General features: G+C 37.1%; 3 protein-coding genes across 6 annotated transcripts; all 3 read left to right on the top strand.

Moving 5' to 3' along the window:
* Positions 1 to 25: 25 nt before the first annotated feature.
* On the top strand, positions 26 to 6388 carry LOC122315688 (importin subunit alpha-1-like). Of its 2 annotated transcripts, none has more exons than XM_043131769.1 (11): positions 26 to 377; positions 2218 to 2314; positions 2391 to 2482; positions 2569 to 2700; positions 2833 to 3018; positions 3494 to 3657; positions 3769 to 3847; positions 4779 to 4907; positions 5087 to 5214; positions 5298 to 5675; positions 5786 to 6388. In XM_043131769.1, exons 1-10 carry the CDS (start codon positions 168 to 170, stop codon positions 5671 to 5673), a joined length of 1593 nt encoding a protein of 530 aa, XP_042987703.1. In that variant the 5' UTR covers positions 26 to 167; the 3' UTR covers positions 5674 to 5675; positions 5786 to 6388. The 2 variants fall into 2 exon arrangements, with proteins under 2 accessions (XP_042987703.1, XP_042987704.1); XM_043131770.1 differs by having other exon boundaries at positions 5783 to 6388.
* A 2656-nt stretch (positions 6389 to 9044) lies between these two features.
* LOC122315690 (GATA transcription factor 16-like) lies at positions 9045 to 11603 on the top strand. 2 transcript variants are annotated; one of them, XM_043131772.1, is made up of 3 exons: positions 9056 to 10287; positions 10423 to 10524; positions 10921 to 11603. In XM_043131772.1, the coding sequence occupies exons 1-3, from the start codon at positions 10150 to 10152 to the stop codon at positions 11278 to 11280; spliced, it is 600 nt and encodes a 199-aa protein (XP_042987706.1). In that variant the 5' UTR covers positions 9056 to 10149; the 3' UTR covers positions 11281 to 11603. The 2 variants fall into 2 exon arrangements, with proteins under 2 accessions (XP_042987705.1, XP_042987706.1); XM_043131771.1 differs by having other exon boundaries at positions 9045 to 10524.
* Positions 11604 to 12892: 1289 nt separating this feature from the next.
* Positions 12893 to 17513, top strand: LOC122316665 (exonuclease DPD1, chloroplastic/mitochondrial). 2 transcript variants are annotated; one of them, XM_043133366.1, is made up of 4 exons: positions 12893 to 13040; positions 14485 to 15143; positions 16744 to 16949; positions 17038 to 17513. In XM_043133366.1, the coding sequence occupies exons 2-4, from the start codon at positions 14563 to 14565 to the stop codon at positions 17223 to 17225; spliced, it is 975 nt and encodes a 324-aa protein (XP_042989300.1). In that variant the 5' UTR covers positions 12893 to 13040; positions 14485 to 14562; the 3' UTR covers positions 17226 to 17513. The 2 variants fall into 2 exon arrangements, with proteins under 2 accessions (XP_042989300.1, XP_042989299.1); XM_043133365.1 differs by lacking the exon at positions 12893 to 13040 and adding an exon at positions 13051 to 13233.
* The last annotated feature ends 68 nt before the right edge of the window (positions 17514 to 17581 follow it).

Here is a 17581-nt window from a genome sequence, read left to right as displayed (position 1 = left end):
CGCTATATATAACCCCACTCTGTTCTTCGCAAACCTCTCGATCACCCCGACACATACAGACTTTAGTAGCTCTTCCTGAATTCCATTTCTTGGTTATCTCTATTGTTTCTTGAGTTTTTTGGTTCAATACTTTTTTTTTTTTTACTGAAGTCTTCCGGAAGTAAACGATGTCGCTGAGACCGAGCGCGAGGACGGAGGTGCGTCGCAACCGGTACAAGGTGGCAGTGGACGCGGAGGAGGGGCGACGGCGGAGGGAGGACAACATGGTTGAGATCCGAAAGAGCCGTAGGGAAGAGAGCTTGCTCAAGAAACGCCGTGAGGGCCTCCAGGTCCAGAACCTCGCTTCCTCTTTCCACTCCTCCGCCGTCGAAAAGAAGGTATGCCCAGCCTCACTACCACAGCCATCACCATTTTCCATTCAACTTCCTATTAGGTTATTTTCCGATCGCTTCATACAGCTCTAAGTCTGTTCTATGACTTGGATGAATTTCCTTTTCGGAGTTAGGGTTTGGTTGGATCGTTTAATCGTTGCTTTAGCTGGATGATGGTTTTTTTTTTTTTACCTGTAAGGCTTTCGATGGAAATTAGTCTAAGTTAGGTTTCAAGTTGGATTGGTTTTTAGGTCTTCCAGTTCCATTCTATGAATTTGATGAATTTGGTGGGGGATTAGGGTTTGGTTGGATCATGTATTGGTGTTTTATCTGGATGTTGTTTAAGTGTACACAAAAGGTATCGTCTGAATTTTCTTTAATTTATGGTTTGATTGGATCGGTGTTTCGGTGTTTCAGTTCAATTTTTATGATTTGGATGAGTTTGATTGGGGGATTAGTGTTTAATTGAATTGTTCATTGGTGTTTTAGCTGAATATTGTTTTACTTATGAAGGTCTTGATGGAGGTTGGATTCATTTTGCTGTTTTAGTATGATTCTACAACTTTGATAAATTTGGTTGGGAGTTAGGGTTTGGTTGGATGTGATTTAGTTTTTATGTGGGTATTGTTTACTTAAATTAAAGGTTTTGATGAATTTACTTTTGGCCTGGGCTTCTTTGGATTGGTTCACAGTGCTTTAGTTGAATTCTTTGTTTGTTAATGGGTTTGCTTTTATAAGCTTGGCTATTACTTGCCCTTTTGCTTTAGTGGAATAGAGTTAAAATGAGGATCATATTGTTTATTTATTACTTAAATTGATACTTTTTATTTAGTTGACTCTGTTTTGATTTGGATTTTGTGTAGTTGATAGAGTTGATTATGTATTACATCGTATTTCTCTCACATATAATTAAAACGGTGATGAATTTTTTTTTTATTTTTTATTTTTTATTTATTTATTTTTTTTTAAGTTAGGGCTTAATTGAATTGAATATCAGTATTTTGTTTGAATTTTTTCAAATGAGTGCAAGGCTTTGTGAGCTTGGTGACTGGGTAGGCTCTTGGATTTAGTCTTATGCAGTTGAAATGAGGATGAGTTTTGTGGATTTGTTTTGAAATTAGGCTTTGGTTGAATTTATTATTGTTGCTTTAGTTGGATTTTATTTTATGTGATTGTAAGGATTGGTGAGTGGTGATTACATTGGGGTTTGAATTTAGTAATGAAGGGGTATAATCATGACTTTTTGAATTGTGCGCTCAATTGAATTGACTATTGTTGGTGTACGGCTATTGCAAGGAATGGGTTTTCTTGAATTTGATATAGTGATTGCAAGGGTTTGTAAGCTTAGCAGCACTGCTGTTGATGGGTTTTGTTATTATATTTTTGCCTTAGCATTGAACTGATGCTGGTGGTTTTGGGCCTTCAAGTTCATGATGGTTGGGTTTGTTGGATATTTTTTTCAATAAGGTTTGTGACCTCCATGACTGTAAGTTTTGAGTCCAACTTATGGAATACCAAATAAGGAGAATGGGGTGGAAGGTGAGGTAAGAGGGTCAAGATCTATTAGTCATATGTGTAACTTGCCAATAACAAAAGGTGTAGGAAATATTTCTTTCATTGCCGCTTTGAGAAGGGCTTGGTATTTTTTTATACAAGTTGGCTTGTTGCTGAGTGCACTAAGGGTTGTCTTATCATGCTTGAAGTCTTTTCTTGCATGGAGTTTTGTCATTCTGATGAATTTCTGCCCAAATTTTCAAAATTATACTTATTTGAAATTGTTCCAGTGGTAGTTATTTGTGTTATTGGTGATTATTATTATAATGTTGGTTGAGTTGTTTGGTTGCAGTTAGAACATCTGCCATCCATGGTTGCTGGAGTTTGGAGTGATGATAGTAATCTACAGCTTGAGGCAACTACTCAGTTCAGGAAATTGCTTTCAATTGGTGAGAAATTGGTCTGTCCATGCATTTGTCGAACATGTTTATTTGATACAACCATTTACTAGTCTTTTTTTTGTAGAGCGCAGCCCTCCAATAGAGGAAGTGATACAGTCAGGTGTTGTTCCTCGCTTTGTTGAGTTTCTTGTCAGGGAGGACTTCCCACAGCTTCAGGTTTATTGCATGCTATCAATTAGCTATTCTATATTTTTACATGTGACCATGAACTTAGCGGAATTATTGGTTGAAACTTCCTTCAGTTTGAGGCAGCTTGGGCTCTCACTAACATTGCTTCCGGGACATCTGAAAACACTAAGGTGGTAATTGATCATGGGGCAGTCCCAATATTTGTCAAACTTCTTGGTTCTCCTAGTGATGATGTCCGTGAGCAGGTATATATATGATTTATGGGTTTACCTTTTATACTTTCTGCTGTATTCTCTGTAGTTAATTGAAACTTGCATTTTCAAGTAAAGTTTAACATGAACCCATCCCTCCCTTTTTTTATTATTTTCAATTTATAGGCTGTGTGGGCATTGGGAAATGTTGCCGGTGATTCTCCTAGATGTCGCGATCTTGTCCTTGGCCATGGAGCTTTGCTTCCATTGCTGGCACAATTGAATGAGCATGCCAAGCTTTCTATGCTGAGAAATGCTACGTGGACACTCTCAAATTTTTGCCGAGGCAAGCCCCAACCTCCTTTTGATCAGGTTGGATATCTGAGATGCTGTGTAACTTAAATTATGTGGGTAGATTTGATTTTTATTTAGTTTCTTTGCTGTTTGGTATTTACTCTCCATTAATATAATTATCTTAGTTGTAAAAACTTTTAAATATCCTAGTTTGAAATGGCATTATTATTTGTAAAAATGTACTGATCTTTCTAAAATTTCCTTTACTTCGTATGAGAGGGGCGATGACTATTATAGAATGCGGTTTGCTATATTATAGGAAATTGAAGTGTTAAAAACTTTTAGTAGAGAAATTGGACATCGAAAAATTAAAAGTAAGACATTTAAATTGGGATATATATAAGGAACGTGAAATTTAATAAGAGGCGTTATGGTTGTTGAAACGTCATTGTTATTTCTCTCGGGGGATGGATTTTTATTGACCACTGTTGTTGTTATGTATTGTGTGGACCACTAGGTTGTTAATTATTTCTTTTTATGGTATATTGCTCAGGTTAAGCCAGCGCTCCCAGCTCTTGCACGCCTTATTCATTCAAATGATGAAGAAGTCTTGACTGATGCTTGTTGGGCACTCTCGTATCTTTCTGATGGTACAAATGACAAAATTCAAGCTGTTATTGAAGCAGGTGTTTGTCCTCGGCTCGTTGAGCTCTTACTGTGAGTGTTTAATTTTCAACTTTGTTGATTCATCTTGTTTTCCCTGTAGCAGGAGGTGTTTTAACCTGTTAATTTTTCCATCAAATTCTAAACTTTCTTTCCATTTTTTAGCCACCCGTCTCCCTCAGTTCTCATTCCTGCTCTTCGTACAGTTGGAAATATTGTCACCGGAGATGATATGCAGACTCAGGTATTGGAACTTTCTGTACCTTGAAATGTTTCGATTTCACTCTCTTTCTAAAATTCCACCATGCTTCGGGAGGGGGCAGAAATATAGTTCAGTTCTTTAATTAAAATTGATATTTTATCATATGTGCATAACACTGATAGGATGTCAACTCAGTTGTATTTTAATGAAATTTCTCTTTCTTTGACAAAATATAATTAATATTTTAGGTTTCAGTAAACACTTTAAGAATATTTTTCTTCCCTAGCGCTTTTGAATTCCAAGGCATCTATTAAGTCGAGACTTGTGAATGGAGTGATGTTTCAAATAATGGTGCTGACATTTGTCTGCGGGGAACTGAACTTAACTGCTGATTCTTTTGCAAGGTTATGTACTGTATTAGATCAGTCCATAGTTTGATCCTAATTGGAATTGAATTAGGCATGTGCAAAGAAATAGTTTACTTTTATCCTTTTTCGAAATTAAATTTTTTTTCTTTCTAAACGGAAGATGTAAACACAAATACAAGTTTTTTTTTTTTTTTTTTTTAATAATTGGATTGGGCGCGGGCTTTGCTTGACATGATTAATAAGCTAGCTTCCTTCTTTTTCTATTTCGTTCTTTTATTCTTGTTTATAATGAGGCTTTAGGGACGTCACCCTTTACTTTTTAAGGCTTCATGGCCTTTTGAAAAGCAGACAAATTTCTCTGGCATTCTGCAATATTTCCTGTACTAAGTACTAACATGGCATAAAATGATCAATATATCAAATTGAAAAAAGCATGATGGCTGCTGCACTCCCTTCCCTTGTCAAGTGATGCTCTCTCTCTCTCTCTCTCTCTCTCTCTCTCTCTCTCTCTCTCTAATTTGTACACTACCTCTCCAACTGAAAATCTTGTTCTTTGAGTCTAAATCTTTGTCTCTATTCAACTAATGAATGCTGATGCTGCTCAGGTTATTATCAACCACAATGCCCTGCCTTGTCTTTTGAACCTCTTGACCAATAATTATAAAAAGAGCATCAAGAAGGAAGCTTGCTGGACTATTTCGAATATCACTGCTGGTAACAAGGAGCAGATTCAGGTTACTTATATATCCCAGCTTTTGCAGAATGAATTTATCTGTCCTCTCTCACTTACCAAAAAAAATTTATCTGTCCTCTCTTAGTTGTAGTTACGCTTGTCTAGGTTTTATTATTTACAATGGTATACACAATTTCCATCAACCATGACGTCAAAATGGTGGGTTACCTTATGTTACAGGCTGTCGTTGAGGCTAATATTATTGCCCCTCTTGTTCATCTGCTTCAAAATGCTGAGTTTGATATTAGGAAAGAGGCTGCATGGGCAATCTCAAATGCAACATCTGGTGGCTCTCATGAACAAATCAAGTATGCAACATATGTTTTTTGTACCTTATTTTTTCTCTGCAAATATGTATGGCCTTTAAATTTTGTGTCCTTGTCATTTACAGGTATTTAGTAGATCAAGGATGTATCAAGCCTCTGTGTGATCTTCTTATCTGCCCTGATCCAAGGATTGTAACAGTTTGTTTGGAAGGGCTTGAAAACATATTGAAGGTAGGAGAAGCCGACAAGAATTTGGGAACTACTGGAGATGTCAATTTCTATGCTCAAATGATTGATGATGCCGAGGGACTAGAGAAAATTGAGAATCTCCAGAGTCACGACAACACTGAGATTTATGAGAAGGCTGTTAAGATTCTTGAGACATACTGGTTGGAGGAAGAGGATGATACAATGCCACCAGGTGATGCTCCCCAGTCTGCATTCAACTTTGGAGGGAGCGAGATCCCTTCTGTTCCTTCTGGTGGATTTAACTTCAACTGAAGGTATCCTTTCATTGGTGTTTTACTAGTCCTGTGTGGTGTTCTTATTCAATTAGTTTTTGCTCTTGCCGGTATCCATGCTCACAACATCATTTCTTTTTAAATTATAGCAGGACTTGGCGGTGGGAGAATAGTTGGGGTCAGGTCAGGTGTCTAGTCTTGTTTGGGTCGGTCCTCTTTGGTCAAGTATCGGGCGTGCTTTTTGGGGTTGCCAGACTGGCCGAGTGTCGGCAATGGCTGGATTTTTGGTTGGGGGGACGGTACTTGGACCGTATATGATGAACTGGGATTTATCGATGCAACATGGATGTGAAGCCAGGGTTCTTTATATGGGGAACGGTTATCCCGGGTGATTGGGCTCTCCAATAAAGTTGATGTTGAGTCTGTCATAAGTTGATTTTATTGGTTCAGTTGCCATAGAAGTGGAGTCTGTCTGGTGTCAGGTCAGGTCAGGTCAGGTCAGGTCGGGTGATTTTTGCACTCTAAAACTCTCTTGTAGGTTGTACAAGCCACAAGGGGGGGATATTGGAATTTTCCGTTCCTTAGTATTGTACGTGTTGATTTTTTTCTGTATCCTTATGGGTCGAAATTGTATTATGTGGGGTATACCATTTTTACTTGTTTGATACGAAAAGCTGTCTAAAACGCATTGAAGGTAAAGAGTTCCCAGTATTATTGATATAAATAACACTTCCGGGATGCCTTAGCTTGTTTTATCATTCGGCTTGGATTGCACTTGAAGAAATGAATGCCCCGTAAAAGAACTTTTGGCATCACTGTTATTTTCTCCAATTTTTGTTGTAGATGGTTTTGTCCTGTAACGTTCGGAAGGAATATTACAGAAGTTGTGAAGTGTTTGATCGTATTAGATGAAAGCCATCTCTCGGGTAGCTTTCCAAGCTCGATTACTCCCAACCACCAGTCTATATCTCTTAGCCCTAATAAATTTCAGGGAAGCCTGCCTTCAAGTCTAGCCAAATGTCAGTCTCTGATCGTGTTAGATCTTTCCGATAATAATCTCAATAATACCATTCCACCTGAAAAATTTTAGGTCAGTTGAATGTGTTGGAGAGCTTGTTATGTAGTGAAATTCCGAGTAGTCTTGGCAATTGTGTTAAGCTGGAGCTTCTATACATGCCAGGAAACTTCTCTAGAGGAATTCAAAACTTTAGATCTTTCTCGGAACAATTTGTCAGGAAAAACTACAGATTTCTTTGTGGATTCCAATTCGTGGCAGATTTTGAATCTTTATTATAAGAATTTTGAGGGTATGGTGCCAATACATGGGTTTTTTTTTTAAAAAAATTCGAAAGTGTAGAGTCCAAGAAGAAATCGACCTCAAATCAGTCCTCTAGGACTCACATCTATATTGGTTTTTGTGTTTGTCTCTTGATTTAGGAAAAAAAAAAAAAAAGAAGAAGAAAAGAGCCAACTTCAAGTTATTAAGGAATGCTATTTTGAATGTATCTTACCAAAGCCTCTTAAAAGCTACAGATGGGGGTTCTCTACTAATTTGGTTGGTGCTGGTAGTTTTGTATCAGTATATAAAGGTATCCTTGATGAGGGCAGAACGACAATTACTGTCAAGTGCTCGATCTTCTGTGCCACGGAGCTTCCGAGAGTTTCTTTGCCGTGTGTGAGGCCCTGAGAAACATTAAGCATCGGAATGGGAAATAAGTTGTCCTAAAACGATGATGTGTACAATTACTGCTTACTCTTGTTAGAAATGTTTACGAGGTAGAGACCCACGGATGACATGTTTGAATGAACTTTGAACTCGCATTCTTATGTCAAAGTAGCTTGGCGTAAACGATTGGTAGATATGATAGATCCAGTTTCTTTTTATGGGAAAGAGCAGTGATGAACATGAACAATGCCCATAAAGACTAGAACAAGTCAAGAAGAAATAAAGTCCGAGAGTGCTTGATTTCAATATTTGAATTGGACTTGGTTGTTCTGTTGAACAACCCCAAAGAATAAATGAACATCAGAGATGTTATAAGTAAGCTTCATTTAATTAGAAAAAAAATTCTTATAAATTGAACAAGTGCATAGAGGAAGCTCAAAAATACTATAGCAAAGCTTCATTTGATTAAAAAAGAACCCTTCAAACTTGAGCGCATTGAGGAAGCCAAACTACAAGTTGTCCAATATCAGCGAGGTAATATCAATGGCCATGAAATACTTACTGTTTAGAGTTGGTATGCAATGACATCCCTTCATCATTTTGGTTATATTGAGATTTCAGTTTTGCCCATTGGTTGTGTAAAGGTCAGTTCAAACGATTTTAATGGTTTTTCTTCAGACGTGGGAGCCTTGATTGTTTATTTAAATGCCAAACCACACTCTAATTATTGCATGACTAAGGAAAATGATATTTGTAGGAGACTTAGCATAAGGATCTCGTAGGAACGTCTACGTGGAAAATGAAATGGTGCGTTTCGCATGAACACCTCTGTTCAGTTTCCTTATTCCATGTCCCTCTTCCATTCAAATTCATCCACTCCTCCATTCCCACTGTCGTTGAAGTGCAGCTGAGATCTAAGATGGGTTTATAAACCCAAAAACTTTAACCCAGAGCACGAGAGTCATCTCAATCTTGATCTCGCAAAAGTAGAGAGAGAGAGAGTTTTACAAACTCCAAAGAGTAAGGGATAGAAAGTGAGAATTTTTTTCGTTTGGTATAATCTGTCTAAAACAAAAAAACATTTTTAGGTGAGAGGAGAAGTAGCTGGATTTGTTATTCCTAGATCAAATAACATTTTTCTATTTTCCTCTCTTTCCCATCACCTGTCTTTCTAACCTCCACTAAAGAATCACCATCCCATCAAATAAATTTGTATTTCTTGTGAAGATATTTGGGGGCTGGTCTGGAAATGCAATAGATGGGGAGGAAAAGAAAGTGAGATTATAATAAGAACGAGGTTTTCTTTGATTTGGAATAGAAATTTTGTTCTTTATTTTGGATTGTTGTTCTTCGTGGTGAGAGTATGGATTCGAATGATAAACTCGAGGTTCTACAAACTTTCCTACGCGAACTAGGCAGGGAACGATGAACACTTTTTCGTATTGAGTTTTAGCCTTTCTAGTTTAGCTTGTGAGTAATTGTCATTTTTTTTTTTAAATCTTTAGTTATACTTGACGTGACATAATAACTTATTCGTGCATAATCCCTACACGAATTTTCTTGTCCGTAGAAGAACTGCAACTTTAAATTGTGCTTGAAATTGCCAATCAAGCTTCACCATACAATGAAAATGGAGGCAAATTTAAGTTATGTTCAATCATTTTATGTGATCTCATCTTCTATTTGCCTACACTTCATCTTAAAAATAATAAGTTTGTAACTGTTTTATAACGAATTTACAACTCTATTATAAGTAAAGGACAATTATGTAAAATCGAAATTATATTAACGAGGTATCATAATTATATTGATTATAAAATGAGTTATAAAATAGTGTTTGGCATCTATATCCTTTCTTCTTGCCTATCTTTCCCGTTGTTTCTTTCCTCTCCATACAGAAAGTAGAACCGAAATGGCTAAATAGAACAATTCATTTGCTCAGAGAGATTTTATATTTTAGAAGTTTGATTTCGAATGAAAAACCAAAAGACCAGACCATACATGAATGAAAACTGTAGGGACATGTCCATTGGTTAAGGAGAAGCATACAAAGAGACAATTCTTGGCATGATTTCGTGTTACCCAGAAAAGTTGCAGCTTTTGAGGGAGAGAGATTTGGAGGGAGGCTCGTCTTTTAAGGGATAGCATGACTTAAATTGAAGGGTATGGTCTGTACTACTAATCTGCTGCTTCGTTGGAGAAAGAGCTTTTGAAGCCATCCCCATCACTTCTCTCTCTCTCTCTGTGTGGCACTGCAGGCAGTGTGGTGTGCGTGGGGTGGTCTATCTAGTCCGAGCATGGTGTTGGTGTACATTTTAAACCATTTTGAGGGTTCATTTGCCGACGGTTTTAAGGCTTTTGAACCATTTTGTTCGGATCTTCCATACAACAAAGGAGTTTCGGGTTTAATACAATTACCATCTTCTTCCTGCATCAATTTCCTTTCTTTTTGATACAGACATCATTTAATCCAAACTTCAACAGAAAGGGAAAGAGTTCTTAAAAAATGCCACATGATTTTATGGGTGTATAATATCGGTTAGGTCATAGTGTGTAATGTGTCGCGAGTCTGACATATTTTTGTAGGCGGGCGAGTACGAAAATGACATCCCCACCCGTGCATGCTGACACGTGGCCCCCGCCGCTCACCACAATTTGGCGGTTGTGCTGCCACCAAATGTTCTGCTGATCGAGGATATTTCCGTCATTCCGAGAAGGAAAAACCCTAGAGGCTAGGGTTTTGTGCATATCCACTGTGCACTCTCTGTCGGTTTCTGTGTGTGCGGGTGCGCGGGTGCGTTTTGCATGTCAGTTCCTATTTAGTGCAGCGTTCTCTCTGTTTTGCGCTGAATGCCAGAGTCTCTGTTTTGGGGGTTTGTTCATTGCTTCTGTTTCTCGCTTCAGTCCCTCTCTCCCTCTCTCTGGGTGAAATTGCAAATTCTTGGGAAACTGGGTTTCATGGGCGTGATGGATAGGATTGAAAATGTGGTGTGTTTCAGAACTATTTATACCTTCAATGCTTCCTTGAGAGAGCAAAAGAAAAATAAAACTTCGAAGTTTACTCTGGTTTTATTTGGGAGTTTTTTGTATGAATGTATGACACCATTGTTGGTTATGATTCAGGAATCATTGTCCCAGGCTATAACGGCTGAGAAAAAGAAGTGCTGTGCCGATTGCAAGACCACGAAGACCCCCTTGTGGAGAGGGGGACCTACTGGGCCCAAGGTTCTTTCCTTCATTTCATTTTCCCGGTTTTTCATTTATCTCGGGCTTCAAGTGTTTCATTGGCTGTCTTCCAATCGATGTTGTTACTTTTAAGCCAACGATCATTACCCAGTTGATTTTGATCTTTGATTTGTTCGGGGTTTGTTATCTTTTGGTTATTTTCTCTCTCTTTCAGTTGCTGTTTGTAAATATACTAAAGCATTTTTGGGCCTATTTTATTGGTCACTACATGGGTAAATATCGTTCTGCATTTCTTTTGCGATTTTTCATCGGGTGATCTTAATTTCTGCGTGTTTTTTTTTTTCACTTTATGTAGGTAGTTTCTTTTTTGGGTGATGAATTGGGTTACTACTACCCTTTTGATTAATGTCTTTGTATTTTTCTCTCATTTTTCAGTCATTATGTAACGCCTGTGGGATCAGATACAGGAAGAGGAGGATTTCTATGGTGGGTTTGAGCTACGGATCATACAGGAAAAGAGACAAGTCACACTGTCATGGTACTTCTTCTGCTACCATCACCACCACTGCTGCTGATACAACCACATTCACTGCTATAACTGCTGGTAATGGTGGTGGCAGAGACCTTAGTGTGTCCTTGAAAACGAAATTAATGGCGTTGGGTAAGGATTTGTTGCTGCAAAGGTCACCATCAGTGATGAAGAAACAGAGGTGGCAGAGGAGGAGGAAGTTGAAGGAGGAGGAACAAGCAGCCTGGTCTCTTATGGCACTGTCCAGTGGTTCTGTTTTTGCCTGAAAGCCGAAGGAGTAAAAAGAACACAAAGGGCACAAGACAAAAAACCGAAAAAAAAGAAAAAACCCCTAACCAACCAACCAACCAACCAACCAACACTGCATCACATATACCTTTTGTTGTCCTTTTATACTACTTTATCGAAACTCCCCTTTGATGTTATTAGGGTTTTTCAAATACAGAAGAATATGAATGGAATAGTTAGGGAAATAGGGAGTCATATAGTTAGTGTTTAGGGAATGATACTCCTGTCTTTGGTGTTACATCTTTAATTATAATGTACATGCACTCTGAAGTAATGGTATATATGATCTTTCATTTCGATATGTGCCGTTTTGTATGTATGTATGGTTCTGATATGGTGTGTGGAAATTGTTAATGAAAAGATGTTTGAAATGTAACCAAATTTGACTTTGTGAACTCGAAACGCTGAAGAAGCATCCTGCACTGCAGCAGTGCAAGGCTCTCTTAAGCTGAATGCTGCAGGGCATGAGGTCCAAGGGGCACTTTTTTTGGGCCGAAGCCTCTATCTGCTAATAAAATGTCTCTGTACATTGTCCAGATGTTTGAGGTCAAACGGGCCTGGATCTCTCTCGTTTTTCAAGTGTTGCTGTTGCTCTTTATTCGGCGCACAAAACCTCTACAAAATTGCAGATGATTTATGAAATGAAAAATATCTTGTACCTTTTACCATTGCTGTTTTCATATGGCATCGTCTATAAAAAATTTTTCAATTTAAAAAATAAAAAATATAATAATTTCACATTCTGCAGATAATGATGTAAGCCGAGAGTGTTGTATATAACATAACTTAAAAAACTCTTTAACATAACTAGAAACTCCCTATTGAGATTCAAATAAATAATTGAAAGGAACGACATGGGAAAAGAACTCTCATTTTTGTTTTTATTTGGCAGAATGAATAAAATCTCATCCATGTGTGGCCTAAAACAAAACAAAATGGGACAAAAGCATTCTTTGCAAGATTCCTTTCAATAGTTACACGCAATGTCCTTGGGAATGTTATTGAGTGAGGGGAAGCCAGCATGTGAAAATGAAAGAAAGGCAACAAATTTCCTTCTAAATAATGGTTATACTCGATCCTAGCCATCCACTTTGGATACATTTATCTCTTCATCACCTTCTTCTCCATCTTCTGTTAGATCAGAGCTTCAAAACCCAACAACTTTACTTTACCTAATCAACACATAATCCAATTTCTTGCGTACCCTTCTATCTCAAGCAAAGAATTCTTCAATTTTTTTGAGAGAGAGAGAGATATGCAAAACTTCACGTTACAGATACATAGCTATTGACTTTATCAAGTCATGTGGTGGAGCACCAAGTTTTGTGCCCTAGAGATCTGCATAATCAATGGTGTTGATAATTTCAAGACAAGCAACCATTTTCATATTTATTACATCTTACTATAATATATATATATTTTTCAGATAATTTATATATTTTTTATTATAAATATATGAGTTTCAACATATTGAAAGAAGTAAATTTAATTATTTAAATAATATCTTAATTGAAAATTAGAAACCAATTATTATAATTAAAAAGTATAAAAAAATTATTATATACTGCCACGGGAATAATGAGATTTTTGCCCTAATTGGGAATGTTAATTGAACAGACAGGAGAGACAGGCAACTGGGAAAAACCGGACAGAAGATGAATCTGGAGTCTGGACCGTGGTATGCGATCCGAGAGTTTCGGCTGGCCGCTGGAGCACAAAAAATAAAAATAAAAAAAAGGTTCTTTACCATTTTTCCTTCTCTTATTTTCTCACAGTCACCCTTTCTTCTCTCACAAAAATTATCAATCTGAAAATCGTCTTCCGAAATAAACTCTCTCTATCTCTCTCTATCTCTCTACTTCTATAAATACCGCATTTGAATCTTTCGCTAATGCGCTTTTTTATATGTTCCAATCTTAAACAGTTACCAGGCATGTCCATCTCTTTCTCTTTCTCTCTCTAATCTTCATTTCGTATTTTTATGAACATGTTTTTCAATATTTAGTTTCTTAGAAATGAAGTTGATTTCGATATCTGTTTCTGTTCTATGAAAAGGCAAATAAACCAACTTGAACCGAACAATATAAATTTGGTGGAATCTCATCTTTTCTGTATGTGCCTGTGTCAGATTGTATGCGTTTTAGAAAGAAAAGAAATACTGGTTTTCTTTTAAAAAATTAGTTAGCTCTGTTAAATTTGATCACTTCATATGCCAATTATACGTGGGTCATTGAGTTCGATTCATTTTATTAAAATGGGGTGTTTTATTTGTCGTAGTTTTGAAGTATGTAACTGTACTTCAGAGGATAGATTGGTTTTATGATAATGGGTCACCTTTTGTGACAAGGGTTGGTTTAAACATCTCATTAATAATGGGTTTGTGGTAGTTGGGAATAAGGTTTCGAAATTTGATTAATTGTATTCATTGATTTTCTGTTTTGTAACTACAGACTGTTTCTCTAATTTTTAATTGGGAACAGATCACTCCTTGACCCTTGCTTGTTTGCTAAGAATACTCATGGAATGGTAACAAAATTAAATCTTTTATTTTAATCCAGCTTGGTTTCGACTAAAATGCAATGGGGCTAATTTTCTTTGGGCCTTCCCTTTTTCTTAAGCCTTTAGATATCAAAATGAGCAATAAGGTGAAGTTTTGCTTTTGGGTTCATTTTCTCATTTAGCATTGGAGGATTGTTGTTTAAGGTAGAAGTGGAAATATTATTTGACTGTGCTGAAATTTGTGATGGAATACCATTGTAGTTGTACGTTATGGAAATATGCTCATGATTTTTGTTGGTACCCTTTCTTTGTCTGATTAAAAGGCCTTTTCATTCTGGTTTTTGTGGGACTTGAGTGGTGGAACGATCCTGTAGCATTCACACTGTAATTGGTGTATGATATCCATTTTAGAGTTCAAATGGCTTTTTATTCTGGATGATGGGTTTTTTTTTTTTTTTTTTTTTTCCTGATGACAATCCCCAGTTTAGAAAGATTTTCATACTTTGAAAATCAAGTGCTGTGGGATTGGAAATCTTGGACTTTTAAATTTAAATTACATAGTTTATCATTTACGTATCTCACTCTTCCTTGACTGAACTATATTATTTTATGCTCCTCTAATGCTTGAGGTTGAACTAGATTCATTCATTCTTGTATCTGTTTCTTTCATTTTCCATCCACAGGTCAAAACCATTTGTTTATGTTACGTGGAATTCTTCACCTGTATACGAATCTTGCTTTGCTATAGTTCTTGAATTCAGATGAGGACAGCTTCCATGTGCTTTTCCATCTTGCAAGTTCCTAGATGCAGAATCCCCACCTTAGCTAATGTGCGGAGGGAAAGCTTTCACAGCTTGAGTAGGAATGATGGTAACAGTACTAGCTTTAAGCTGATTGGTCCCAAAATCTATGGGCTTGAGAGAGCTCACGATAAAAAATGGTCACAAAGACCTGTATCTACAAATTCAGGAAAAAACAAAACTGTCCAGCATAGCAAACTAAGCAACATTGGAAATGAAATTTTAGATGGAACGGTTCCAAAAATTGGTACCTTCAATGTAAATAAAAAAGAGACGAGTCAATTCCAAAAAATTCAATACTCTGACATTCAACAAAAGATTGCTGAAAATAAAGACCTGGCTGGCCTTGTGACAGTACTTGTCTTCGATCTTGAGACTACTGGTTTTGGCAGAGATGAACGGATCATTGAGATTGCACTTCAAGATCTTCAGGGAGGTGAAAACAGCACTTTCCAGACACTTGTAAACCCTCAACGCAATGTGCCAAATTCACATATACATGGCATTACAACCCGTAAGGTCAACAGACCTGATGTTCCTAGGTATTCTATATTAATTTGCTTACTATTTCCTTGGGTTGTTTGTCCAGTAAAAGTCTCTGCTTATGGGACAAAGGATTCCATTTGTTTGATATGCAACCTCATTGACATATATGTTTATATGATATAGTTTTTTGAAGACGACTCTGGAAAAAATGAATTAAATGTCACAGCTTTTATGGCGTGTCTTGTTATATGCAAATAATTGAAATTTTGTGATAATTATTTTCTACTTGTCTGTGTCTGAGACCATTTCTTGGCATGATTGTGGGATTTCACTTATTACCCATTTATGTGAAGATTTTTGAAACTAAGATTTTTTTTTTTTTTTTCGTTATTTAATTGCCTCTATACCTGTTTTCTTTTTTCTTTTAATTTTTTAGGTGCATTTCATGAATTGTTTTTTTCATCATGGGGAGAAAAAACCTCTTTAGTAATTCTCGCTTGGCTGCCAAGTCTTTGAAAGAACCTCAGTTTATGTACGTGTCTGGACTTGCATAGGTGTGTACTGTAAAGTGTGACTGAACTAGCCTTTATATCTTTCACCAACTGTGAAGGATGTTTTGAATGATGCCTAGAGTTGACAATTGATACTAAATCCTAAGGTGGTATGTTAAACTAGAAATATTGAAAGGTACCTTCAAATTCCAGAATCCAAAATAATGTTATGCCTATATAATTTATGTGACAAGAAAACATGAATGTGAAGGTCTAGTTTAGCTAGAAATTGATTGTTTTCCATCTCTATTTCCTTTGTAGTGTTCTGGTGAATGCAGTAAAGCTGTGACTTTGACAGGTAGAGTCTCCAGTTTAGCTGATGAGCTCTACCTCGAATGAGTCTTTCTTCCCCTATTGGGTGATGTTGTGGGTTCAAGACCCGTTGGGTGTGTGTGCAAACTTACTGACCAAAAAAGAAAGAAAATAATAGTTTGACTTGTTTTATCAATTCTTTATTGATTTGCTTCATTATTCTTAACTTATTTGCATATGGTTCTTTGATGTAGATTTTTCATGTTGTTATTGGTCTACTGGTAGGGAAGTTTTGTTGCTCGGAATCAGCAAGGTGAAACCAGGCACTTCAATGCTGTAATGATTACTCAGTGTAGTAAGAACAGCCTTAGTCTGTCTTCGTATTATCTAAGAAATTTTCTCTGGTCCTTCCCCAACCTTGCAGCCACATTTCAGCACATTTTGTTGGTTAATAGTTCTAAATGATGTGCCGTTTGTTCGAATGTTTGATCTAATTTTTTTCAGATCGCCTCTGTAAGTTGTCACTTTACGTCTCTCAAGTTGCTAAATCTCTTTTATAAGGCTCTGAGGTCTGATTTTAGTGAGTTACCTTGAGGAGAGGATTTGAACTCAGGGTTCTGGGTCTTTGCCAATGAGGGTTTACCACTTAGGCTAGCTGACGTCGCCTGTCACCATGGACTTGCATGGTTATTTATTTTCATCTTATTTTCCACTCAGACTGGAGAACTGCTTGTTTATATATGTTAGGTGATTGGCAATCTATCAAAATCATGTCATTATTTTACTTATTGTTGTTTGTTAAAGTTCAGACTTGTGTAAAGTCAGTTAAAGTGCTCTTGTGAATTTTGGGTAGGATGGAGGACTTGATACCAATCTTACTGCAGTATGTCAGAAGCCGACAACAACCTGGGGGTTATGTATTGTGGGTTGCTCACAATGCTCGCAGTTTTGATGTACCCTTTTTGTATAAAGAATTTAGTCGCTGTTCCACAGAAGTTCCTCAGAATTGGCGATTTGTGGATACGCTTCCTTTGGGACGTGAGGTGATGAAGTCCAAAGGTCAATCTTTCTCCTCCCTAGAAACGTGTTTTATGTCCCATGACATTCTATTGTAGAGGTATTAAAGACTTATTTATTTTGTTTACAGGCTCAAAAGCTTCTAGAGTTTCATTGCAAGCCCTTCGAGAGTCGTATAAAATCCCGTTGGTTGGTTCAGCTCATAGAGCCATGTCAGACGTGAAGGTGTTGTCTTTGGTCCTTCAGAGGCTGACTTTTGACCTAAAAATGGATCTCTCTGGTCTCCTTGAAAGATCTTTCAGATGTGACCAACCCTAAGAACAACAATTTAAGCTAGTTTTTAGCAATGTTACTGGTTCTTTACTAACTATTTAATTTACCAATAACTGATTGGCCCAATATTACTGGGTCTGGCATGGCATGCAAGGGACTTCCACTTGAGGGGGCGGGAGTTTGAAATTCTTTGGCATGTATCAGTGATTAACCCTGGGGTGACTCTAGGGGTGGCATGCAAGCAATGGTTGGGGTGTCGGATTCTGTAACTTCAAAAAGAAGGAAACCATTTGTTGTAATTTCAACTCAATTCATTACTATATGTTCTTTTCATGATTCATGCAGTCAGTCTCACAGACTCATTACAGTGAAAGTTTAAGGTTTCGGATTAAAACTTGTAT

The sequence above is a fragment of the Carya illinoinensis genome, chromosome 7, assembly GCF_018687715.1.
Source record: "Carya illinoinensis cultivar Pawnee chromosome 7, C.illinoinensisPawnee_v1, whole genome shotgun sequence".
NCBI classification, from domain to species: domain Eukaryota; kingdom Viridiplantae; phylum Streptophyta; class Magnoliopsida; order Fagales; family Juglandaceae; genus Carya; species Carya illinoinensis.
Note: the sequence above shows the minus strand (reverse complement) of the source record. Positions and strands in the feature narration are given on the sequence as shown.